The sequence below is a fragment of the Gopherus evgoodei genome, chromosome 7 (assembly GCF_007399415.2).
Source record: "Gopherus evgoodei ecotype Sinaloan lineage chromosome 7, rGopEvg1_v1.p, whole genome shotgun sequence".
NCBI lineage: Eukaryota > Metazoa > Chordata > Testudines > Testudinidae > Gopherus > Gopherus evgoodei.
In genome coordinates this window covers 99,270,459-99,296,214 of record NC_044328.1, presented here as the reverse complement: position 1 = coordinate 99,296,214, position 25,756 = coordinate 99,270,459, and the positions used below count along the sequence as shown (strand labels likewise).

Sequence of the window (25,756 nt, the reverse complement as noted above, 5' to 3'; positions counted from 1 at the left end):
GGAATACAAAGTGTTCAGGGCTCACTATTTTTATTACGAATATTTGCACTGTAAAAAACAAAAAATAGTATTTTTCAATTCACCTAATACATGTACTGTAGTGCAATCTGTTCATCATGAAAGTTGAACTTACGAATGTAGACTTATATACAAAAAAAGGTGTTTAAAGTTTCATATTGTTTTATTTTTGGAGCCTACGAGTCCACTCACTCCTATTTCTTGTTCAGCCAATCACTCAGACAAATATGTTTACATTTGTAGGAGATAATGCTGCCCGCATCTTGTTCAAAACATCACCTGAAAGTGAGAACAGCTATTGTCATGGCACTGTTGCAGCTGGCGTTGCAAGATATTTACATGCCAGATGCGCTAAAGATTCATATGTCCCTTCATGCTCCAACCACCATTCCAGAGGACATATGTCCATGCTGATGACAGGTTCTGCTCAATAATAATCCAAAGCAGTGCAGACTAGTGCATGTTCATTTTCATCATCTGAGTCAGATGCCACCAGCAGAAGGTTGATTTTCTTTTTTGGTGGTTCGGGTTCTATAGTTTTCGCATCAGAGTGTTGCTCTTTTAAGAGTTCTGAAAGCATGTTCCACACCTCATCCCTCTAAGATTTTGGACAGCACTTCAGATTCTTAAACCTTAGGTTGAGTGCTGTAGCTATCTTTAAAATTTCACATTGATACCTTCTTTGTGCTCATTGAAATCTGCAGTGAAAGTGTTCTTAAAATGAACATGTGCTGAGTCATCATCCGAGACTACTATAACATGAAATATATGGGAGAATGCAGATAAAATAGAGCCGGAAACATACAATTCTCCCTCAAGCAGTTCAGTCACAAATTTAATTAATGCATTATTTTTTTTAATGAGCTTCATCAGCATAGAAGCACGTCCTCTGGAATGGTGGTCAAAGCATGAAGGGGCATACAAATGTTTAGCATATCTGGCACATAAATACCTTACAATGCCGGTTACAAAGGTCCTGTGTGAGTGCCTGTTTTCACTTTCTGGTGACATTGTAAACAAGAAGTGGGCAGTATTATCTCCCATAAACAAACTTGTTTGTCTTAGGGATTGGCTGAATGAGAAGTAGGACTGAGTGGACTTGTAGGCTTTAAAGCTTTGCATTGTTTTGTTTTTCAGTGCAGTTATGTAACAAAAAAAAACAACTACATTTGTAAATTGCTCTTTCACAATAAAGAGATTGCACTACAGTACTTGTATGAGGTGACTTGAAAAATACTATTTCTTCTGTTTATCATTTTTACAGTGCAAATATTTGTAATAAAAAATAATATAAAGTGAGCAGTGTACACTTTGTATTCTGTGTTCTATTTGAAATCAATATATTTGAAAATGTAGACAAATATCCAAAAATATTTAATAAATTTCAGTTGGTATTCTATCATTTAACAATGCGATTAAAGCAGCAGTTAATTGTGATTTAAAAAGTTAATCTTGATTAATTTTGAGTTAGCTGTGATTGACAGCCCTAATTTTAATACATTTCCCTTCACCCTGTGCAGCAGGAACACATTTTTCCATTTTACGAAGTGGGAACTGAGGCAGTGAGAGACTACGGACCAGTCTCAAAGATACTTAGACACTGAAATCAGTGCAAGCTAAGCACCTAAATACCTTTGAGGATCTAGGCCAGAGTGACTTGCTCCCAATCATGCAACAAAGTGGGGAACTGAACTTGGGTCTCAAGTCCCAGGTTACCATGCAAAGTCCTGAGCTAGCAATCTGCTGCAAAGGCCATTACTCCTTGCTCCATCCTGTACACACACAGCTTTTGCCACAAAGTCTTCAAGCAGCAGTATAGCTCCAACAGTTTTATGCCTGATATGAATGGATATATTTGAGCTACCCAGCCTGTCCCTCCCCCAGAGATCCTCTGATCCATTCTCCCCTGGGGAAGAGACAGCAAGGAAGACTCAGATGCTCCCCGGGTAGGAAGAATGAATTATTCTGTACCATGATCATAAGCGGTCTCCATATTCCGAACTCATACCAGTGCTCTTGGGAGCAACATGCCGGCAGGCAGCGGAGAAAAGATACATCAATCTAAGTGCTATTTCCTGAAGATGTCCCAGCAGTGGAGAAAAGATGTCCCAGCGGGAAGTCAGGGGTAGTCCTCCAATTCACTTCCTCTTTGTGCCATGATTCCAACCTTTCTTTAGCCTGGTGACTCTTGAATGTTTAATATGAATAAATCATTGACCAAACCATATTTATGAGAGTTACAAACCCAGCATTACCAACCCCAAGCATGCAAAAATCACAAGTCAGGCTCCAAAATCACAAGATTTTAAAAAAAAAATCTCATGATTTTAAGCCAAACAGTAAACTGGGGGGAGCGAGGAGGGAAAGATTCATATTTTCCTTCTGGTTTCTGATCCTTTAGAGGTCACATTTTCAAGCTTTTCACTAGAAACTTTTTTAAAAGTTATGGAAACAGAGTTTCACGTAATCATAATTTCAGGGGCTGTGAGCTGAAAGAAAACTCCATTTAGCATGAGCATTGGCAAAGCTGCAAAAGCCTGATCACACAGGACTGTACATACTGACATTTCCTCATGCAGGGTCCAATTGGGCTGGTGTTCATGTCAATGTTCTTCATATTTATTTGGTTGAAAAAATAAAAAGGAAAACAAAATTGCTTTACAATAGTGGTTTTTGTTTTAAGATATGGTTGCACCAAGAGGCCCTGACTGTAATCAAGGCCCCATTGTGCTAGAGCAGGGCATCTTCTCCTGCAATCCTCCCCTGCTCTGCACTGTTATGGCACTAAGAAAATCTCAGGTCTTTAATCATCTTTTGTTGTTTTTCTCGGAATTCCCTGTAATATATCTCCATGGCTGCAGTAGATGACTGGAACTCATCCCAATACAGCATGTTGCCATCATTTGATTTGTGCCCTAATTGAAAGTAGTGAATGGTTATTTAAAATCATAAGGGCTATATTCTGATCTCACCTGCAGCTGGGTAAAAGCAGGCTAACTCCCTTGAGTTAAATGGAACCTTGCTCCAGATCTACACCTGCATACATAGGATAAGAATCTGATCATATGACTCCAGCCAGTTGCGTATAACATTATTATAGGGAAAACATCATTTAAAAGGAGGCATGTTTCCCCGCTGAGAAAGAATGGGCTTGTGGCACTACATCAGGTGGGGAAGGAAAGTGTTTTCCTGGTTCATGAGCATTTAAAAAAATGTTTCCCGTTCTGTACTGGGACAAAACCAAGGCATTTTTGTAAAAACCAGCCCAAGAGCGCAAGAGCGCATAACAGACCCCCCGTTCCAGAGCAGTCAATAGCCCAGCAGTGAGCAGGGATATGGGGGACCCAGCTTCAGGTCCCTGTTCTGCCGCACTTAGACAGGGCTATTGATTATTCTGAGCTCTGTCACATTTCCATCTCAGACTGGAGAAACCTCTTTCAGTGAAAGTTTAATTGAAGCAGATACATTCCAGCAAAAAGTTTCTGTTTTGGCTGTTTAAAATTTTCCGACAAAAAGCTGTTTCAATGCAAAATACCCAACTAGCTCTCATCTCAAGAAACTTGGGTGTAATTCCTAGCTCTGCTACAGACTCCATGTGTGACTAATCTCTCTGCACATGTAAAATGGGGGAAATAATCCTCTCCTCCCACTTCATATCTCTCTTTTCTATTTAGGCCCCAACCTTGCCAAGACTTATGTACATTAACTTTACACACTGCAAGTAAATCCCACAGATTTGGAATGCTGACAGTGCATAAAGTGAAGCATTTGCAACAGTCTTGCCTGGATCAGGCCCTGGATTGTAAATTCCTTAACGCAGAGATTGTCTTTCACCATGTGTCTGTGGCACCTTGCTCAATGGTGCCCTCAAGCTGAGTTAGGCTCTCTAGGTGATGGAAGGCTCTACTCTAATAATGTTAACCTACAAGTCCCCAAACTAGATCAGCACCCATTGTGTTCAGCACTGTATTGACACAGTGAGAGACAGTCCCTACCCCGAAGAGTTTAGAATCTATGTAGAGCAGTGGTCACCAACCTGCCGATCCTGGAGACTCTCCCAGTCTATCATCATCTCTGGCTGTACCAGGGCTGCCACTAAGGCAGGTTCCCTGCATGTCCCAGCCCTACGCCACTCCCGGAAGCAGCCAGCACACCCTCTCAGTCCTGGGAGATGGGGGGAGCAGGGGTCTCTGCACGTTGCTGCCTGCCAGCACCGCCCCCACAGCTCCCATTGGTTGGGAACGGGGAACAATGGGAGCTCGCCTGCTAAGAGGGGCAGTGGGCAGAGCCATGTGCCCCCCCTCCAGGGGCACATTGGCCCCTTCTGGGAGCCGCAGGGGCTGGGGCAGGCAGTGAGCCTGCCTTAGCCCTGTTGGAGGTGTCTCCCAGTGGGAGCCTCTCCCAGAGCCAGCATTCCGTACCCCCTCTGTCCCCCAACACTCTTCCCCAGACGAAGCCCCCTCCTGCAGCCAAACTCCCTCTCAGAGTCCACACCCCCTCCTGCACCCTAACCCCTGCCCCAGGCTCAGCCCAGAGCCTCCTCCCACACTCCAAACCTCTCAGCCCCAGCCCAGAGCCAGCACCCGTTCCCGAACCCCAACCCCCGCCACAGCCTGGTGAAAGTGAAGGCGGTGGAGAGCGAGTGACGTGGGGGTGGCACAGAGTGAGCAGGGCGTAGTAGATCCTGGGGTTCGCTTAAATTCAAAAACGTGTTCTTTGTGCATAAAAAGGTTGGAGACCACTGATGTAGACAAAGGATGGGAAGGGAAACACAAGCACAGAGGGGAAGGGAGCTGCCCAAGGCCACACGCAGCAGAGCCGAGTATAGAATCCATGTATCCTAAGTCCCTGTACAGTGCCACTGGGCCATGCCGCCATCCAGATCACAATGTCCAGACAAAATATTTTTAGTGGAAGGTGTTGGGACTACGAAGTGCAGCAGTGCATGATTTGGTTTGAACTGAATCTGGTCCTAAAAGCATTACACCACAAGGAAAGAACAAAGGAGATGAAGGGGAGAATGAGTTAATAAAATCCACTTTCCCTACCCTGCACACTGACATCACAGCTCTTACCTGCAGCTATTGCTTTTTGCCATTAAGATACAAGGATGCAAAACTCTGGTGACAGCTAGCATTGCAGGGAAAGGTCATGCTGTATTAACACACACACCTTCCCCAACAGTGACATGATCCTATTTTTAACAATTGGAAAAAATTATATATATAGACAAGCATCCTCTAATAGTTTTAGGAAGTTGAACCTTTAGCAGTGAGAGCAGGACAGACAGAAGTGCTAGGAAGTTCAATCTTCTCAGAGCAGTAACACACTTGGGGAGACAGAAAACCTGGGTTCTATTCTGATTCTGGGAATGGGGTCTAGTGGTTAGAGCAGGAGGGCTGAGAGCCAGGACTCTGTGGCTCTATGTCTAGCTCTGGGAAAGGAGTGGGTGTCTAGGGGTTAGGCATAGGGTACGGGGTGCACATGCACTATCTCTGCAGTACACACCCAGAGGACTTCCACAATAAGGTTGCACAAGCACCTCTGATAAAAACTTCTTTCCCCTGATAATACCTTCCTGTTTTTGTAACTGTGAAGCTGAGTCCAGAAGGTAGTCCTCTGTGTTTTAAATCTTATTACCCTGTAAAGTTACCTTCCATCCTGATTTTGCAGGAGTGATTCTTTTACTTCTCTCTTTATTATAAAGTTTTTCTTTTAAGAACCTGATTGATTTTAGTGTCCTAAAGACAAAGGGTCTGGTTGGTATATAATTCTCAAGCCTCTCCAGGGAAAGGGGTGAAGGGCCATGAGGGGAGATATTTTGGGGAACTAGGGATTCCAAGTGATTTGTCCCTGAGTGGCAGCAATACCGTCCAAGGACAAGGAAAGGAATTGGTGCCTTGGGGAAGTTTTTAATCTAAGCGGGTAGAATATAAGGTTATGGGGCCTTTCATGTGGGTCTCCACATCTGTACCTGAGTTCAGAGTGGGGAGGGAACCCTGACAACATGCCTCTCCCTTCTGCATCAATTGTGCTCCAGAACTGGAGCTGTACTGAGATACTGGCCTGGCACTCAGAACATTTGGATTCAAGTCCTAGCTCTTGCGACTGACTCCTTGTGACGCCTTGGGAAAATACTTCTCTATGGGCCTCAGTTCCCCATGCATAAAATGGGAAATGATAATCCTTCCTTCACCTTATTTAGAATGCAAACTCTTTGGGGGCAGATACCATCTCTTTGTTCTGCATTTGTATAGCAACTAGCACAAGCGGCCCCTGGTCTGTAACTGCAATACAAATAGCAGCTTCAGATGCCAGTCTAGACCATTCTTTATTTTTAGAGAAGAGAGCTTTTTCTAATAATCTGGATGGCCCAGATTCAGCAAGGCAGATATCTAAGTATGATGGAAAATTGGAGAGGTTGCAGAGAAGAGCCCCAAAATGATTTGCGGGATGATTTGCTGGGAGAGTTAAAGTGCTCATTCTGGTTAGCTTCTCAAAAAGGAAACAGAGGTGACTTGATTAAGTACCTTCATGTGGAGAAAATACCAGGTTCTGAAGGTCTCTTTAAACTAGCAGAGCAAGGCACAGTGTTAAACACTAGAACCAAACACTACAACTTAAAGCCAGGTTCTAGTTAAGAGAGGAGTTAATATAGGGCAGGCCTTTGGCCTGTGTTATACAGGAAGTCAGACCAAATGATCACAATGCTCCCTTCTGGCCTTACAATGTTAAACTGAACTTAGAAATAAAGCACTATCAAAGGTGATTATCCATTGGAACAAATTCTGAAAGGAAGTTGTAGATTCTCCGTCTCAACATCTTTAAACAAAGATTGGAGGCCTTTCTGGAAGATGCTTTAGCCAAGAACAAGTCACGGGGATCACAAGAGTCACTGGATGAAGTTCTCTGGCTTGTGTTATGCAGGTTAAAGTAGGTGATGTAATAGGACCTTCTGGCCTTAAAATCTATGAGAATGATTTCCTTTGACCACTCTCCTGCCTAGAAGTTAGACACAAGCTTAAGAACCTTGCTGAATCAGGACCTAATAGAGGGATGTGGAAAGTAGAAAGATGAAATACACACCTTTACCTGAACAGCTTTCCCTGGAGAACTGCTTAGTAAACTTAGAAGCACCCCCAGCATCTAATCTCAGAGATTCTGTATCAGTAACAAAAAAGGCATCTTAAAATTAGATCTGTGTAAAAATGTTTATTTACTAATGTTTTTTTAATACAGTACCTTAAAAAAATTACACACCTTGGCTCCAATTAAACTGGGAAGGAAAGGGGAAAAAAGGTATCTTAACAGCAGCAAAAAATTCCCATTTGTTTTTTACTCTGTAAATTAAAAAACCAAACCCAAAATATGCTTCTGAAACATGATTTAATTAGGTTATTGAAATGGAAAAAACACAAGTCCACTATTCTCAACACATAGTTGGCTGTTAATGCATGTGTGTGGGAGTGAGGGAGGCAGCTTGCTAAGTCAGAGGGAAAAGCTGTGAAAGTCAGTCAAAGAAGAAAACTAACTCAGCAGCAGGCGGCTTTCCCTTCTCAGAACTGTTTGACATTTCTCCTCCAAGAAGGGCAGGGGAAGAAGCAGCATCATAAAGAAGAGTAGAGGAAATCAAGCTGATCCCCCCCACCACATACCCTGAAAAACATTACAAGGTGAAAGCACAGAAATGAGCTATATAATATTCCCCAACCCAACCCTAAAGAGCCTCCTTATGGGAAACCAATGTATCTGGGGACACATCTGACCTGAGCGTTGAATTCCCATTGCAAGGAGAGCTACACAGAAATTTAAGAAAAATAACCCACCCCAAAGTGACAGAGAGGTTTAACAAGCCGTTTTGGTGTTTTTTTGGGGTAGACGGGATAAGACACACATGTGATACTTTGCAGAGGATTGTGGTCCGTCCAAGACAAGACACACAGGGCCCTGCAGTGCTGGCGAGCGCTGCTGGGGAACGGCCAATTTCAGTTCAGGCAACAGCTCCCCAGTTACCCAAGCAAGAAAGATTTGCTCAGTGACTGAGCCCCATTTATTAAGAGGCTCTGGATGGAATCAGAGGCAAAAAGGGTTTCTGCCTCTCCCTGCATTGAATCCCCACCCATTTCAGCTTGGACAGTCATTCATAAGAGTGGATAAGGTAATGAAGTGGGCAAAGCTATGCTTCCCTTTTCAGGTGGCTTCCAACCACAACCACTGTTGAGTGGATATAGGATTTCAAATAAATGCAGACATGTCACTGTTGTGCAAGTGTGGAGGGAGTGGGGTCTTTTATTTCATGATTTCCATCTGAAGTAGTGCTCAGAATGGGTCTAGACTGTCAGTCTACTTTTAGCCACATAAGGGACAGCATGGCAAGCATCTTCATTGTGCCACCATGTCCAGTCTCCATGGCCTCCTTGATCCTGGCATTTTTGTGGATTGAGACCCACAAAACTCATTTCATACAATGGCTTCTGATTGCTATCAACTCGGACTAGATTTGAACCAGTGACCTAGTGATGAATGAGAGTGTCCCCATTCACCATCCCCTGAGCCATCCAGCCCCTTTTGTACAGGTGAAGTGTTTTGTTTTTTTTAAATGCATTTCTAGAGAGTGAGGAAGAATGTAAAAAGGGATTTTGGAGGTAGGTTTGAAGTCGATTTAGAAAAAACAGGCACATTATTCAACAGAACCCTTTTGTGTCACCCTTCAAAAGATGCTTCATCCTATACCAGGGCTGTACAACAAAAATCGTCCCATGCACCTTGACCCCTGCTACTGAAAACAGTGATGCAAGGAGGGCTTCAAAAGGTCACCAGTGGGTTCCAAGTCACACGATTCTATGAGATTCCTGCAGAGCAGAAACAAAAATAGCGAGGAGGGAGAGAGAGGGATCCTTATTTTCCAAGAGAGGGAGCATCCAGCAGCGAGCTGGGAGGAGAAACAACAACTGGCTTAACTGGCTTCTTTTCCTCCATCGTCGAGCAGCGCAAGGTCCTGAAACGAGCCAGCTCAGCCTTTAACAACACACCATGGCATAGGGAGATGGGTCCCTGCTGGCATGCAATCATACCCCTTGACTGGCTGGAACAGGCACTCCCAAGTCTTGGGCATGCAGCTCCCTTGGATAGGCACATTAACTGGAGCGGCAAAGGGATCTGCAAATCAAAAGACTAGTCCATCCACACCTTGTTCCATGGAAACACCAGAGTTCTCTCCTTGTTCTAAACCCTTTGTCCCAAACCATCATTCTCCAATGAGGAGGCATGGTGCTGCCGTTGCTACAGCATGAGAGGACTCAAGCCTCTAGCAGGGATGGCGATCAACCAGCTTCTGTATGGGACTCAAGAGTCCTGGATGAAAGCCCCAACTGTAGTTTCATTATCCTAATGATATGAAAATCTACACCATCACCAAAGCCAGGACAACAGGCTTGTAGGTTAACAATATAATAAGCAAAACTCCATTAAAATGCTTGAGTGCAGGGGATGTACATGGGAAGGGCCAACTTACGCATTTGGACTATGTTAAGGCAGCATTTGGACTATGTTAAGGACCATCCCTTTCTCCTCTCAAGAATGGAGTCTGTAAAGAAGGCCGGGGCAGACCTTTTCCAAAAGAACCTGGTGAAATTTTAAACCCTGTGTGACCATTAGAACCTGGAACTATGGGATGCTGAGTGTAGTTTTGCAGGGCAGGTGTAAACACACCATCAAGCTGAGGAACTGCAGGGTCTATGGGTTTGACTCTGATCCCAGTCAGACCAGCATACACCAAGAGACAATGGAGTTGCTTCATATGTAAACTGGTTTGACTCAGGTGGAAATCAAAGGCCTTCTCTACACTGGGATATTGATATATGATTGACACTGGCTGACAAACAAGGGATACCCCATCCTCACCCACACACTGGATCCCTTTGACCAGTGCTGGAATCAATTCTCTAGCAGCCGGTGTTGAAAATAGTGTGGTTGTGTCACCTATACCAGTCAAACCACTTTCAACTTGTGGAAGGAAGGGGCGATCAGTGATTGATACCCTACTATCAACCAGGGACAAGCACTGCTTCCTGTCTACACTAGGAGAAGTGCGTGGACTTAAACCCACTAATTAGTGTAAGTGGAGGAGGAGGATTTGGGACACGCAGAATGTCTGGAGCCATTCCCCTTTACCTGACAGGTTGATTTTGCTCAGACAGACTTGTAGCATAAGAGCGTGGATGACGGGAGCCCTGGAGGTGGCTGCTAACTCGGTAATGCTGAATGGCAAAGCAGACTCAAGAATTGGAGTCATTTAAGCGAGAATGTAAGACCCTTTTCTCCTATGGTGTGTCTTTCTGCAGTTCCTGCACTGGACAGTCCAAGAGACACCTTTCACCAGGATGAATAAGGCGATTCTCCCTCCTACACAGAGAGGAGATTCCTGTTTGTTGCGTCTCATCTGCGTGCTAGGACTGGTTTTGCCTTCAGTGAGGGTCAAGCATTGGTTCATGCTATGCATGTTTGGAACAGTGCCCAGATAGAGGCCGAAACATAGCAACAACCAAGGGAGAGCGTTGAGTACAAGACTTCACCTGATATGGCGGGGGAAGTGGATCCACTTCTAACCCCAGGCCAGGATGGATCTTCTGGTAACAGGCGGAGTCCAATCTGCTTTGGGAAGGAGAGAAATTGAACAAAAAGGAACCCAAAGAAACACGGGGAGGGTTAAACGATAAAAAAAAAAGAAAAAAAGGCGGGGGGGGGGCAGGGGCAGAAAAAGTAACAGAGCCCTGTATGTAATGAACGACTGGAGGTTACTCTACTGAGCCACACTTTGCCCTCCAACCCAAAACCGGATCAAGAGGAGTTCTGGTTCTGATAGATTGAGGCTTTCTCCTTCAGCAAATCCAGACACAAGTGACAGCTCCAGCTCCCTGCAAGAAGAGGTGAACACTCAGTAACTAGGCTTCCCCAGAATGCTCAGTGAACTGCATGTGCGTGAGGGGGCAATTTGCCTGCTGCTGAAATGTGGCCAACTCCGGGGTAGAACACAGCAGCTGTTTAACAGGACAACAGAGCAATGTTAGAACAACAGATTAACAGGTAATGCTATCTAGGGTGCCAAACTGGGGTCTATTTCCAGCTCTGCCACTGACCTACTGTGTGACCTTGGGCAAGTCGCTTCCCCTCTCTGTACCACTATTTCCTCTCCCAGCCTTTGTTTGTTTAGAATGTAAGCACTTTGGGTCAGGAACTGTCTCACTATGGGTTTGTTCACACAGTGTTCATACTGCTTTAAACTATACCAGTTTGAAAATGGTATAGCTGAAGTGGCACAACCCCCTAGTATGAAAACAGTTATACTGGTGCCTCATGCCAGTAGTTTTATTCCAGACTCTTGATTGGGGCTTCTAGATATTAACATACTACTACTAATAATGCATATGCGATAACAAGTCCCAATCTCTTTTGGGCCCTCAACCGCTACGACCGTACTACTAACAATCTTGGCTGAGCCTCCAAGGTGCTACCATAATATTACCAATAGTGCACATACAGTAACGAGGCCCAGATCTTGGCAGGGGTATCAAAGGGAATACGGTCATATTAATAAATGACTTAGGAGAAAGTGAACTGGCAACATAGAGATCATAGATTCAGTCCCTTTCCAACTGGCAGTAAATATGAAGAAGGCATTAACCCTTTAAGCCCTCCCACTCTCCAGTGGCTTCGTTAGAAGCAAAACAAGATGAAAGTTGTACAGCCTACTAGGCAGTACTGATCTTCTCTTACAGTCCTTGCCCAATTCCCAATTCCATCCACAAGCCTCATGCTCTTGTCCCTGGAACATATAAGGCCCTACCAAATTCATGGTCTGTTTTTGTCAATTTCATGGACACAGGATTTTTAAAATAGTAAATTTCATGATTTCAGCTATTTAAATCTGAAATTTCACCATGTTTTAATTGTAGAAGTCCTGACCCAAAAAGGAGTTTCAGTGGAAAGGTGGAGGTGAGGGTGTTATGGTATTGCTACCCTTACTTCTGTTCTGCTGCTGGCGGCTGCCTTCAGAGCTAGGCAGCTGGACAGCAGCAGCTGCTGGCCGAAAGCGCAGCTCTGAAGGCAGAACTGCCGCCAGCAACAGCACAGAGGTAGGGATGGCATGGTATGGTATGGATGGCATGGAGCTTGGCCCTCCGTCAGCAGCCGCCACTCTCCAGCTATCCAGCTCTGAAGGCAACGCAGAAATGAGGGTGGCATAGTATGGTGTTGCTACCCTTACTTCTGTGCTGCTGCTGGCAAGGCACTGCCTTCAGAGCTGGGCTCCCAGCTAACAGCCACCACTCTCTGGCCATCTAGCTCTGAAGGCAGTGCAGAAGTGAGGGTGGCAATACCACGACTCCCCTAAAATAACGTTGTGACCCTCCTGCAACTCCTTTTTGGGTCAGGACCCCCAATTCGAGAAACACTGGTCTCCCTCATAAAAATAAGTATTGTATAGGGTAAAAGCACACAAAAGACCAGATTTCATGGGAGGATACCAGATTTCACGGTCTGTGATGCATTCTTCGTGAATTTGGTAGGGCCCTAAACATATCCCAGCAGGTGTTAACCCAGGACTATGTGCTCCCGGTACACTAGGAAACAAAGCTCCCAAGATCTTCAGATATTCCTCCATCTAGGTAATGTTAAGTGAGATAATTAAAATGCGATTTAAAAATAACATGGGTGAACCTAGACCAGAGATTGCTTCCGGCTGCTCAACTGTAACCAGTTTGCTTTGAAACCATGAATCAGCACATTGTGCAAGGAAAGGTGGTGCGGATGGAAAATCTGGACTCTGTCACTGTACTCTTGATTTTGCTACCAACGCAGAAATGTTTCCACGCTTGGCAGGATGCTGTCCCAATACTTCCTTCCTCAGGATGCCTAATGACATTCCTACCACATCCCAGCAGGCACAGCGAAAGTGATGATTTAGTACCAGGATGATCTTACTGGAGAGAGCATTGCCCGGAGAAAGTGTATCTGACTATTTCGACAGCAGGCTGAGGGAGGGAGGTCCACAGACCTCATCTAATCTGACCTTGTGCATGACACAGACAGAAGAATTTCACAGGTTCTGATGTAAGCAGAAACATCTCTGATCAATTTCAATGGAAGCTGCACCCGCTTCCTCCAAGGATGAATTTGTTGGCCCTTGTATCCAAATTCTCTCTTTTAAAAATCAATATTGGCTGTTTTTCTAACAGATCTGCTCCAGCTCAAACATCAACTAATTCAGGATAGTCCCATGGTCTGTGATATACACAAGGTCAGACTAGTTAGATCACAGTGGTCCCTTCTGGTCTTGGAATCTGACTCTAAGAAAACCAAGGAAAGTTACGGGGAACTTGGAGTATTTGTGCTGCACCTAGCATAATGGGGTTCTGTCCCATGACTGGGCCTCCTAGGGGATATCCACAGTATGAATAAGTAGAGTCCCAGCCTAACCCTACACTTAGCAGTGTTCCCTTCACCACAAGATCCTACACACACCACTTAGCACATTTCTCAGTTTAAGTGGCACCCAGGACTGGGATAAGTGAGAGGGGGTGCTGCTGCAAATTAGGACTGTAGGGCACTGGGTGGGGGAGGGAAGGACTTGGGCAGCAGAGGGATCTGTGGGTTAGGATCATATGGGATCAGCAGAGCTACATGTGTTAGGGAGCTCAGAGCTGAAATAGCAAGCGAGGCTGTGCAGCAAGTTTGAGGGACCTTGGAAGAGCTCTGGGTGGGGAGGGAAACCAGGCCCAGAATAGTATGGGATGTTATACGGGATTCAGAGATGTGTGGGAGAAAGCTGCACATTTCCTGCTTGCATCATGCCATGCCATGGCCCAATGCTATCAATTACTAGTGCGTAGGACCAAAATCATATAAGTTATCAGAATTCTAAAGAGACAGACGAAGAATGAGCCAAAGAGCGCTACATTTACCTTCAGGTGGCTCTGACATGGGTGGAGTTAGGCAATACATGTGATAACCACGATCACAATCATCACAGAAGAGCAGCTGGTCCTAAGCAGAGGCGGGAGGAAAATAAAGGAAAATTCGGATGATTCAACACAGCTTCACAAAGGGGCTCTATTTACAAATCACTGCACAATTTTGCCATCCCACAAAGAACAGAGGGAGCTTTAGTGACATGTGAGTCTAACCAACTCCTCAGGATTAGATCTGCCAGATTTAACACTAAAAGCATAAGCTTCTACCACTCCAGCCACAGGAGTAACTCCATTAGCTGATAGCAGTAGTAGATCCCCATGTGGAACAGCCACTGAAGAAGTCCGTGTAACACCTGCAGTGCTGGATCAAGGCATACTCACATGCCTAGGGTCCTGGCTCTTAGATTCATGTTAAAAGGTCAGGATTTCAGGTTTCGATTTTCTACCCTTTGGTACTGAAAAACAAATTCTGATAGCGTGACCTGAGTGTGATGCAGAGACGTCTAACTGAGTCTGCAGAGAGCCGGAGACATTAGCTGTCTAGGATGGAGCTTCTCCGTAAGTGACTAATGTAGTGATGCCTGCCTGAGTCTGCAGAGAGCCAATTAATGGCTCTGAGAATGGAGCTGTCACATGTGTAACCAATACAGCCTCCCTGTATCTGCAGAGATCCTTAGGTAATGGGAGAAGCAACTATTAGAACTAGCGAGGAAACCACATTGCCCAACTGGAGTAGAACAGGTCCCCTGACATAAGGAGAGAGGGCATTGTGATGATACACCTAAGGTCTCAAGCTGCATTACTCCAACCTGGAAAACACACTCCCTGAGAGCCTACCTTGGACATTATCCATAATCCTACCTCCCAGCTAGTCTCCATTCAGAATTTAAACTCCCACAGTAAACTCCATTCCAAAGATTATTCTCCTGTCTCTGCCAAAACTGTGCAAGCTGCTGCTCTTGCTGTGCAGCATGGCAAGATGTAGGCAGATAATACTTGGGGAGATAATTTCTGGACACAAATGACATGTACCCCTCGGGGCTTGCTGGTCCCCATTTGCAGCTGGGGATGCCCAAAGTGTCAAGCTTGCTCTGCCATGGTCGATCCTGCTAGCACCGAAAGGTACTCACATCGTTCTCCGAAGTGCCACAGATGTTGCAGCATTTGCACTCGATGCACTGCCAACGGTACGTCTTCACTGCTGCCATCATAACCGGGGTGAACTGGAGGCAAGAAGGGTGCCCTGCCAAGTGGGTGAAACAAAGCCACACATGGATGTTAGACATGTCAGGCCTGGACAAGTGGCAAGAGTTCAGAGAAGCAAGAGAAATGGAAATGAAACATGAAACACAGGGAGGCAGGAAGATACACAGAGGTTGTTTCCAATAGCAGCAACTGCAATGGTGACGGCTCTTGCCCTCAGAGAGGGGGAAATAGAGAAGGAGCAGTGCTAGACAGGAAGGAAGTAGAAACATACAGAGAGGCTGCTTCGGACAGCAGCAGAGGAGAAGGCTCTCCAGCTAACAGGGTAAAGAGTAAAGCTGGGTAAAGAGACAGACAGATGGGGATGCTGAAGCATGCAGAGGGGGAAGTGACATGCTCATGGTCACACAGCCAGTCAGTGGCAGAGCCAAGAGCTGAACCCAGGAGTCCTGACTTCCAGTCTCGTGCTGCTCTAACCACTAAAAACCTCTCTCATTCTACAGCTGGATATGGAATATAGAGGTCCTGAATCCCAGGCCTCCTCTTCCTCTAACCCATTAGACCTCTCTCCCCTTCCAAAGCTGAGAACATAACCTAGAAGCACTGACTTAGTCCCCTGGCTCCTCCTTCAGCTCGCTACAAAAAGAAACCAGGTAGCCAAAAGCTTGCACTGGCCTTAAATAAGAGCAGAAATGCTCCTGGCTCTGGTCAAGAGACATCAGCTTCCCATCATGCATCACTGCAGCCACCCACGGGACAAATAAGAGGGCAGCCAGCATAAAGAACAACCCCAACTCTGTGAAATGAAGCAGCAGCAACACCTCATGCTGAATCATGGGCATCCAGCCTCTTGAATGCAGGTATTACAAATCAAAGTACCTGATCGCCCACAGTCTGAACATGACACCAGCTCCTCCGGGTGCCCAGTCTTCTTGTTGATTTTTGAGTCTCCCAGGCAGAAGTCACAGTAATTGTTGGGCAAAGCCAAGCCATCAGGACCTTTCTTGGCTGTTTGGAGAAGAGCCAACCCCACCCCACCAAACAGAGAAAAGGTTATTTAGAGTAAGCAATGACACCTAGGAGGAGAATATTCAACAAGATTCCTGCAGGGACTTTCTCCCACATAAGCTTCCAGATGCAGCAGAGAGGAGGGCACACTGTAGCCAGTATATCCACTTCTAGATCCCTGCGTGGATACAAAATTTATATCCAAGGATATAATGCGGATATCCGCGGAGATGAAGGGCTCTAGAGACAACGAGCGAGACCAGCAGGGCCATGGCCAGCGACCCAGGCCAGGAACGGCAGCAATAAAAGCAGCAGCATGTTGGGCTGCCACTCACAGGAGCCAGCGCCCAGCCTGGCAGCTCCTCCAGCATGGCTGTACTGCGCCCAGCCCTGACCATTGGGGCAGGCATAAGGTTCACCAACAGCTGTCCCTGGTCATGCTAGTGTGTGCAAACGGCATGTACACTCCTGGACTGGAGTCCCTTCCATGCAGCAGTGTGCATCTCCTGTCCAAGAACATGCAAGCCACTTTCACACATACCTCTACCCCAATATAACACCAATTCGGATATAACACGGTAGAGCAGTGCTGGGGGCGAGGGGGGGGAGGGGGCATGCCTGAGCGCTCCGGCGGATCAAAGCAAGTTTGATATAAACGTGGTTTCACCTATACCACAGTAAGATTTTTTTGGCCCCCAAGGACAGCGTTATATTGGGGTAGAGGTAGATTAGCTTTCACCGCTGGTTTTGCTTGTTGTCAGAGCCCTGCAACTCTGCAGATATCCACAGGTAAAAAGCGGATATAAATTTTGTATCTGCACAAGGCTCTATCCACTTCTGCAGTGCCTTTCATTTGCGGATCTGAAAGCACTTTAGAAACACAAAGCCTCGATTCTGCATGCGACAAAGGTAACTGTTCTTTTACCTGTGTTACGCAAAGGTAAACAGACACAGAGAGTGGAAGCGTTTCGTCTGACACACAGCTAGTTGGGGCAGAGGTAGAAAAAGAATCCAGGAACCCTGAGTTGGGGCCTGGCTAATCTAAACACTCTGCTAATTCTCCCAACCTAGATTACATTGGTTCCCATGGATCCCAGGTGTCTCAGCTCCCTTCTCTAAGGCCATGTCTACATCTAAAATTTTGCAGCGCTGGTTGTTACAGCTGTATTAGTACAGCTGTATAGGGCCAGCGCTGCAGAGTGGCCACACTTACAGCAACCAGCGCTGCAAGTGGTGTTAGATGTAGCCACACTGCAGCGCTGTTGGGCGGCTTCAAGGGGGGTTCCGGGACCGAGAGAGCAAACCGGGAAAGGAAACCAGCTTCGCCGCGGTTTGCTCTCTCGGTCCCGGAGCCAGCCAGCAAACCGCAGGGAAGGAGACCTGCTTGCTCGGGGTTCCGGGACCGAGAGAGCAAACCGGGAACGCCGCGGTTTGCTCTCTCGGTCCCGGAGCCAGCCAGCAAACCGCGGGGAAGGAGACCTGCTTGCTCGGGGTTCCGGGACCGAGAGAGCAAACCGGGAACGCCGCGGTTTGCTCTCTCGGTCCCGGAGCCAGCCAGCAAACCGCGGGGAAGGAGACCTGCTTGCTCGGGGTTCCGGGACCGAGAGAGCAAACCGGGAACGCCGCGGTTTGCTCTCTCGGTCCCGGAGCCAGCCAGCAAACCGCGGGGAAGGAGACCTGCTTGCTCGGGGTTCCGGGACCGAGAGAGCAAACCGGGAACGCCGCGGTTTGCTCTCTCGGTCCCGGAGCCAGCCAGCAAACCGCGGGGAAGGAGACCTGCTTGCTCGGGGTTCCGGGACCGAGAGAGCAAACCGCGGCGAAGCTGGTTTCCTTTCCCGGTTTGCTCTCTCGGTCCCGGAACCCCGAGCAAGCAGGTCTCCTTCCCTGCGGTTTGCTGGCTGGCTCCGGGACCGAGAGAGCAAACCGCGGCGTTCCCGGTTTGCTCTCTCGGTCCCGGAACCCCGAGCAAGCAGGTCTCCTTCCCTGCGGTTTGCTGGCTGGCTCCGGGACCGAGAGAGCAAACCGGGAAAGGAAACCAGCTTGATTACCAGAGGCTTCCTCCTTCCACGGAGGTCAAGAAAAGCGCTGGTGATTGTCTACATTGCATTACCAGCGCTGGATCACCAGCGCTGGATCCTCTACACCCGAGACAAAACGGGAGTACGGCCAGCGCTGCAAACAGGGAGTTGCAGCGCTGGTGGTGCCCTGCAGATGTGGACACTCTCAAAGTTGCAGCGCTGTAACTCCCTCACCAGCGCTGCAACTTTCTGATGTAGACAAGCCCTAAGACACTAGACTCCTAGAGCCAGGGACAGAACCAAGTAGTCCCGACTCTGAGCCCCTCTTGTTCTAAGCCCTCTAGACCCCCACCCCCTCCACTTCCCACCTAAAGGTGGGGAAAAACCACAGGAGTCCCAGTTGTAGTCTTGGTTCCCTCACCATTACACCCTACAGAGCCCTATGTCTACATTTCTAACAAAGGCTACAGAAGAGCCAGGACACGCAGGAGACAGGGTCAAGACAGTGGCTAGAGGTCTTACACTTCTGCTCCTCGGATCTCTGAGAGACAGGTGTCGGGGGCTGCGAATCTTCCTTATCCTCCCCCTCCTCCTCAGCCAGATGGGAGTGAGCATAGTGGTAACTGAGCCCAGGGCGGTTCTTGTAACGCTTCCCACAGACTGCAAAAGAAAGTGGAAATGGGTCTGAGCTCCTGGCAGGCACCTGAGCCACACACATATCACTGCTCATGTGCAACCCCCCAGCTCCCTGCGACAGCCCTTCCCAACCCACCCTCCTCCCAAAGACACAGCAGTTACCAGTGTATAACAGCCAGTATGGCTTCAGGAGGCTGCTTTATGAGCTAGCAGACTCATGACTTGGCCAGACCGAGAAGCCATGGGCGTTTCTCTACCCTTGCTGACCGTACGCCATAAATCCTCCTACTTTTCCCCTACATCTCCTGCTTGCCCAGCAGATCTTCATGGGGATGGGAAAGCTTTGTCTAGAACAATCCAAGCCATGAAACATAGAAGGAAATTCTCATCTTCTCTTGTGTTTAAACCTGCCTAACTAAGAAATTCTGAGCCCCCTAAAGGTTGTGTCTCCTTGGATGCAGGGTTTCTCAGATCAAGAGACACTAGAACCAAGCTGAAGGCATCCCACACAGACTCCCAGAAAGCAACCACCACACTATCACCACTCTCCTACACACACTTCTGTTGCCTCTGCCTGCTTTGCTGTTCCTAAAAGGCAGCTGCTTTACAGCCACAGAGGGTAGAGAAAAGGCCTGTTTTCCATGCAATAAACCAACCTCCCTTGCAGGGCTGGAAGTAGAGAGCATGATGCCCCTGGAATCAGAAGCCACCTCCCCAGTCTGCGTTCCTTTCTTACCATTTACCCTTGAAATTGTTTGTTAAAGGAATGGCAGCTTCAGAGACAAAAGCCCACAGAACAGGCACAGCACAGACAGCATCAGCACAAGTTTCTCCCACATCCTCTGGCCACAATACAGCCAGGACAAGTCCTACTGTGGAGGGACTTCCCCACCACTGTGGGGTGGCAAACTGAGATGTCAGTCTTCATGGCATAGCCACTGGCCTCTCAGTGTCAACAAAGGGCTTCTGAGAGGCGGGCTCTACTGGTCTGAGACCAATCTGACTCATTTCATGTACTAGCAAACAATCAGCAGTCAGATGGTAGCTGCTTTTGGTCATCACCAACAACCAACGCTGTATTCGAACTGCTGAGCTGGCAGTGAGGGGCTCATTTTCTACCCCCCATCCTGAGTTACCCGATACCCATTATAGCAATTACATCTTGCTTAAACAGAACTGGGAATGGAGGCAGGGACAAACAACAGGTTTTCTGTTGCAATCCACTCCTTTTGTGTCACTGGAGTGGGAACTTCCTACAAGTCTACAGCCAGGGAAATCCCCAGTAGCCAGAGCTGGCTCTTATGCCTCCCTCTTTGCAGTTTTCAGCACAGGGGTCTGTCTGTCTGAGGAGTGGCTGAAGCATGATGTCCTGCTGGCACATGGTTCCTCAGGGATCATGCCAAGCTAGTGCAAATTAAAGCATTCCCCCTAGCCTGCTCTCATTTGCATTGGAGGTGGAAGCTGGGCCACACTAGAAGATCTCCCTTGCATGCAAAGATCCTTAACTTCGCCTTCATGCTCTGGCCCACTTAACCCAATGAGATAAAAACCCCAAATCCTTCTTATTAATGCCACCACACAGCTGAGGCAGAAGGGCAGTGAGCAAAATGTTCAGAAGAGTTCTGAGAAGAGCCTAAATCCCACTGAGCTTCGATGAAACTTGGCTTCCCTAAGTCACTTTTGAACCAGGGCTTAGGCACTGTCCCCACTATAAAGGGTTTGTCAGAGAAGCTCTATCAGTAGAGCTACATCAGCAACCTCTCCCTAGGCCAGATCTACACTAGGGATTTTGACCTGCATAACAGCTATGTCAGTCAGCGATACAAACAGCAGAGATCACTGACTGACAAAGTTGTGCTGGCAGAAGTCCCAAGTGTCAAACTAGCAAAGCCGTACTTTTACTGATACAGCTTTTGTTCAGTTCAGGGGGAATCTGGGTGTATGTGTTGGTTTTACTGTGCTGGGATAGTGCTGTCCCCACCAGGAGCGATTTGTCAGTGTAGTATATGGACTGAAAATCATGCAACTTGTTTCATACGTTGGCCTCCCAACCACAGTCAGGTGAGGACTGTTTTCAGTCACAATGACCCAGACTGGATTCAAACTGGTGGTAAGGGGTTTGGTATCCTAGCCCCACTCTGAGACAGCTGGTGTGAATTATATCTATTACATTCTGCTTGAAACAAAACTGGGGAGGTGGAAGAATACCAGCAAAACACTCCCAGCGTAGACATGGGCTTTAGTGGAGATGCACCTTATACCACCAAGCAAAAAAAGAAAAAGAAAAAAAATTTTTTTTTGACAGTATAACTTATATTAAGTCCTCAAATGAAATAAGCTAGATTTTTTTTGATGGTATAGTGTATCTACACTAAGGATTTATTGGCTCAGCTTGTCGGTTAGGGGGTCACACTTTTAATGGACATAGCTGTGCCAGAAATACTTTTCAGTGTAGGCCATGCCTTAGGCTCCTAAGTCACTTAGTTGCTTTGGATAACTTTACTCAAAATCCCTATCACCCAAGCTTCCTAGTGGGTGGGAATAGATTCCTGACTGGATAACAAGGAGGAGAGAGGCAGGGAGGGAAAGCGATGAAGCTTAACCTGGGTCTTGGAGAGAGATGGATTAATTCGGGCTTGCCAAGATTTGCCCAGAAAAGCAAAGCGAAATCCCAAGCCTCTTGGTTATTTAACTGAAGACTTGGATCTAGCAAAGAAAGGGGAAAAAAAAAAAAAAAAAAAAGACAAATCCCTCTAAAACCACTTTAAGTCAGTCAATTTACATAGTGATCGAAAAGCCCATTTACCAAAGGGAATTATCGCTCTCTTAGCTCTGTGTAAACACAAGTACAAGCCACGCCTGGCTAGCTCCTCCAGCAGCACTGTTCTCTGGATACTTCTGCGTGGCAGAGATCTTGCACATACTGGCTTGGATGGAATGGAATTGGATTCTGAGCAGTCATTGGGAAAGCCAGGGTTATGGTTAGCTTCTTGATGGCTTGCCTCTACTCTAGGCGATACCACGTTTTAGGTATTTAATAGTCATGTCAATGAGAATTAAAATGTCTATTCTTATTCTGCATATTTCGTTCAAAGACCCCAAGGCACTTGACAAAGGGGCATATTTATCTACAACTTTATAGATAACAGAAATTAAGACACTTGCCAAGATCAAGCAGAATCTCCGAGGCAGAGTCTGAAGCAGAACCCAGGAGTCCTTACTTCCACCCCCTTCCCTTTGTTCTAACCACTATATACCATTCCCCGCCTGGAGCTAGAAAGCCTGACTTCTCCTCCGCTCCCCACTCCAACCCACACGACCACCACTCACCCCTCCTAGAGGTAGGACTAGAGCCTTAAGGGTTCTGGTTACAGCCAGGACCTGAGAGTCAGACAATACTGTTGCACCACAGAGAACAGAGGCAGCAGAGGACTAGCAACGAGGTGGCTGGGGATGGGTAGGAGAGCCTATACGCTGAATTTCTCTTCACTACAGATGCCATGTAACAAATGATGGGTGATTAGGCCCCATGTGGAGGAGTTTAATGAGGTCACTGAAGTATGCACTGTTGCAGAAAATTGCAGATCCATAACTTTGCCCATCAAATATTTAACAGAGCCTGCAAATTCCAGAGCCCCAGCCAATGCACTGGCTTGACCAAGAGCCTTTTGGACCTGGTGTTGCATTAATATCTAATCCCGGCTGTGGAAGAAAAGGGAAGCATTTGGCAGAGCCGTGCAGGTGCAGCTTAAGCGAGATGGGGTAGCATATTAGCTAGGAGGCATAGGAGCACAGTGAGTCGAAAAAGCCACCTTAAGTCTGAGCTAAGAGGCGGAATGGCAGCATAAGGAAAAACCAATCTGACTCTTATTACACCATCATTTATCAGCTGGGCATGTGTCACTGGTGTCCTTGCCAGGCCAGGAGGCATTGCTACAGCAGCCAACAGGGACTGGTTCAAGCCGTCCCACCCCCTTCGGAATTCTGAGAACAATGGTCAAACCCCCAACCCCCCACGATGTCATTCATTCAAACATCTTGCAGTTTTAATGGACCCATAATGTCTCCATTTCCCAAAAGGCATCCCCTGTGAAAACCCAGATCCCACAGAATAAAGATGGTCCTTATATTTCAGAGGAGGCCTAGCCAGCATCATCACAGAAGGAGAGAAATCATGCTTTAAGTACAAATATTTGAGCCAAAATCTCAATGGCAGCTGATAACGTTTGACCCTCATAAAGAGTCTGACATGGCCGGGTTCTGACAGTAAAAGCACAGTGCCTATTCCAGTAGCAATGCACTTTGACATTCCTTGAAGGAAAAAAGTCATGCCTCAGCCATTCCAGAGTGGGTCTGAATTTGTCACATGAATTTACTGCTGGCGAAAAGGGCCAGATTGACATCCCAAGACAGTGAGGCCTCTTTGCATCCACAGCACCAGGAACAGCTGAGCAAATTTCTCCCTGCACTGTGGGCAAGAGGGAAGATTTTCAAAAGCAACTTGCAGTTTTGGGTGCCCTGTTTGAGACATCTCTGAGGGGCCTGATTTTCAGCAAGTACGTGGGCCCACCTTCTGAAAAACAAACTAGTCTGATGAGGGAACTTGATAAGTCTATGATCAGGCTAACATGATAGGGCTGCCTGAAATAGAAGGACCTCTTGGTTCATTAAGTCCAGTCCCTGCTTACTGTAATGTTCTGCAAATCAGGTCCCTTTAATAAGGGCTCTCAGGATGGGCAACCCAAGATTAACAGTCACATTTGAAAACCATGGCCAAAGTGAAAGGAGAAGCTCAGTCTCCATGGCATGTTCAATCCATGGTCTCTCAGGCAGCAGGAGAGCCAATCAGTGCCAACTGCGGTGGCGGGTTGGTTTGATTTGATTTTTCTTGGTGCTCTGAATCACGACCCCACTCCAAAAAGAGTCTTTAAAACTAACATTCCAGGAGAACAAAGTCAGGAGGAAATAAAAAAAGCAGACAGAGAGAATGGACTACCTCGGTCGGGAGGTTTCAAGGTATGCTTTTGTTTGTAACTATCTGAAATACAGAAAGAGAATAATGAGAAAAAAGGTGAACACACCATAGGTCACACACATGGCAAGCAACAGAGAGCAAAGTGATTTTAAAAAGGAGAAATTAGAAAAAAATACTGCTTAGTTTTCTTAAAAAACTAGTGATAATTCTACCAGGACAGTAGGAAGGAGAGAGAAGTAACTGAAAACTCAGGATTTTGTACATTCTTTTGCCAATTTAAAGTTCAGAATCACAGGAATAGCCACTCCCTTGGGCTGCTTAAGCGTTTCCAGTGGCATTCCCACTGACAGCAAGGAAGGAAACAGCAGCATAGAACTCTGCAAGGGGCAACATGGGATGAGTTCTTGGGGGACGTAGTGGCTGCTACCAAATCAGAAACGGAATAACGCACAATAGAGACATCATAGAAATCCCATTTACTTGCCCGAGACACGCGCTTGATGTATTCATTCCCAGCGGGGCTAGTATGCCTTTCTGTTGCCAGTAAAATTACTGAAATTGAATCCCATTGAGATAAATTAGCTCTTCCACACCACAAGTGTAGCATGAAACCCATGTTTCGTGGCCAGAGTACGGACCAAATGGTCTTTAAGACAACAATCAGCAAAGCAGCGACTATATCTCCAGTAGGACAGAATTGATCCCTGCCCTCCAGTTGAACTATGAGGTTTGAGAAAAGGGAGAGGACAAAGTAATTGGATTCCACAAACCCTGCAGCAAACAGATAGCTGAGTCATGTATTGCATAGCATAGGGAAGAGTGGGTTGGGCTTTTCCAGGCCCATAAAACAGACTGAACCTAGAAATCAAAGACAGGAACCCTGGTTAGTGGGAATGAGACCTCCGTGTTCATTCTCCCACTACCCATACCTATACAGTCAAGAGGCAATTTTCACCATTAGATTCAGAGACCCTAGCTGGACATTAATATGGAGCTCTGACAGCTCCTTGCAACTGAACAAAAAAGTAATATGTTGGCACTGCTGCCAGAAATGCTGCTCACATCTGTGGTGCAGGCCAAAGTATTGTGAGAACGCAAACGAGTGACCAGCCGTTTCATGCAGTCCAGACATCTGCAACGGCCTCCTTGCTTAGTGAAGATTCTGCTGGAGTGGGAGAACCTGACCCCAACGTCAGATATTCCATGTGCCCTTCCAGGGGGGAAAAAACCAACAACAACAAAAAAACTGGATTCTGTGCACCCAGCAAAACTGACAGATCTGGATTAGGGCCACAGCTCCAATAAAAACAAAGAAAGGGGGAAACTGACAAGTCCTCTAAATATTCTCAAATCCACCTCCATTTTGAATAACTATCACACCCCTGCAAAAATCCCATCTTGCCCCTAGTGGATCCTGGAACACTTTTCCCTTCACCGCTCTCTCCAAAAGCAAATACATTGGAGACAGTTTGGTCCCAGAGTACAGACTACAGGGAGACAAGCGCTTTCATACTCACTGTCGCAGGCATAAGGTTTATCTCTATCTTCTAATATGGCTGCATCCAGCTTCTTCCGAGCACCACTGACACCTTTACCCTGGGAACCAGAAATCATATCAGTCAACTGCTGTAGCCAAGACATTTGCTTCTAGAATTTAGTAATTCTTATGCCACCAAACTAGCCGACAGTCCATAAGGGACAAGTCAAAGGGGCTCCCACATGCCTGTAGTTAAGCTAACAAAATAACCAATCAAATAGCGCCCCTTAGTGGCCTTTGCCTGAGATAATTTATAGATTTTAAGGCCAAAATGGACCATTAGGTCATCTAGTCTGACCTGTGTAACTCAGGCTGGAGAATTCTGGCCAATTACACAAGTTATTGGGCTCAATCCATGGGTTTCGCTAAAGCTTCTTCCAGAAAGGTATCC

The 25,756-nt window shown here is 46.7% G+C and overlaps 2 protein-coding genes across 7 annotated transcripts in view; one reads left to right on the top strand and one right to left on the bottom strand.

Moving 5' to 3' along the window:
- Nucleotides 1–5,564, top strand: part of CHRM1 (cholinergic receptor muscarinic 1) — a 62,542-nt gene extending 56,978 nt beyond the window's left edge. Inside the window, exon 5 of the transcript XR_004001246.1 lies at nt 5,401–5,564. The gene's annotated coding sequence lies outside the window, so the exon portion shown is untranslated. The remainder of the gene's footprint in view (nt 1–5,400) is intronic.
- A 1,651-nt stretch (nt 5,565–7,215) lies between these two features.
- Nucleotides 7,216–25,756, bottom strand: part of DPF2 (double PHD fingers 2) — a 44,555-nt gene continuing 26,014 nt past the window's right edge. For 3 of the 6 annotated variants that reach the window (XM_030569411.1, XM_030569417.1, XM_030569416.1), the window contains 7 exons: nt 25,346–25,424; nt 23,850–23,891; nt 18,740–18,877; nt 16,071–16,199; nt 15,119–15,231; nt 13,980–14,061; nt 7,216–10,934 (listed from right to left, as the gene is read on the bottom strand). In XM_030569411.1, coding sequence (XP_030425271.1) covers nt 10,858–10,934; nt 13,980–14,061; nt 15,119–15,231; nt 16,071–16,199; nt 18,740–18,877; nt 23,850–23,891; nt 25,346–25,424 — 660 coding nt within the window. In that variant the 3' untranslated portion in view covers nt 7,216–10,857. The remainder of the gene's footprint in view (nt 10,935–13,979; nt 14,062–15,118; nt 15,232–16,070; nt 16,200–18,739; nt 18,878–23,849; nt 23,892–25,345; nt 25,425–25,756) is intronic. The other 3 variants (XM_030569412.1, XM_030569413.1, XM_030569414.1) reach the window with 3 other exon arrangements.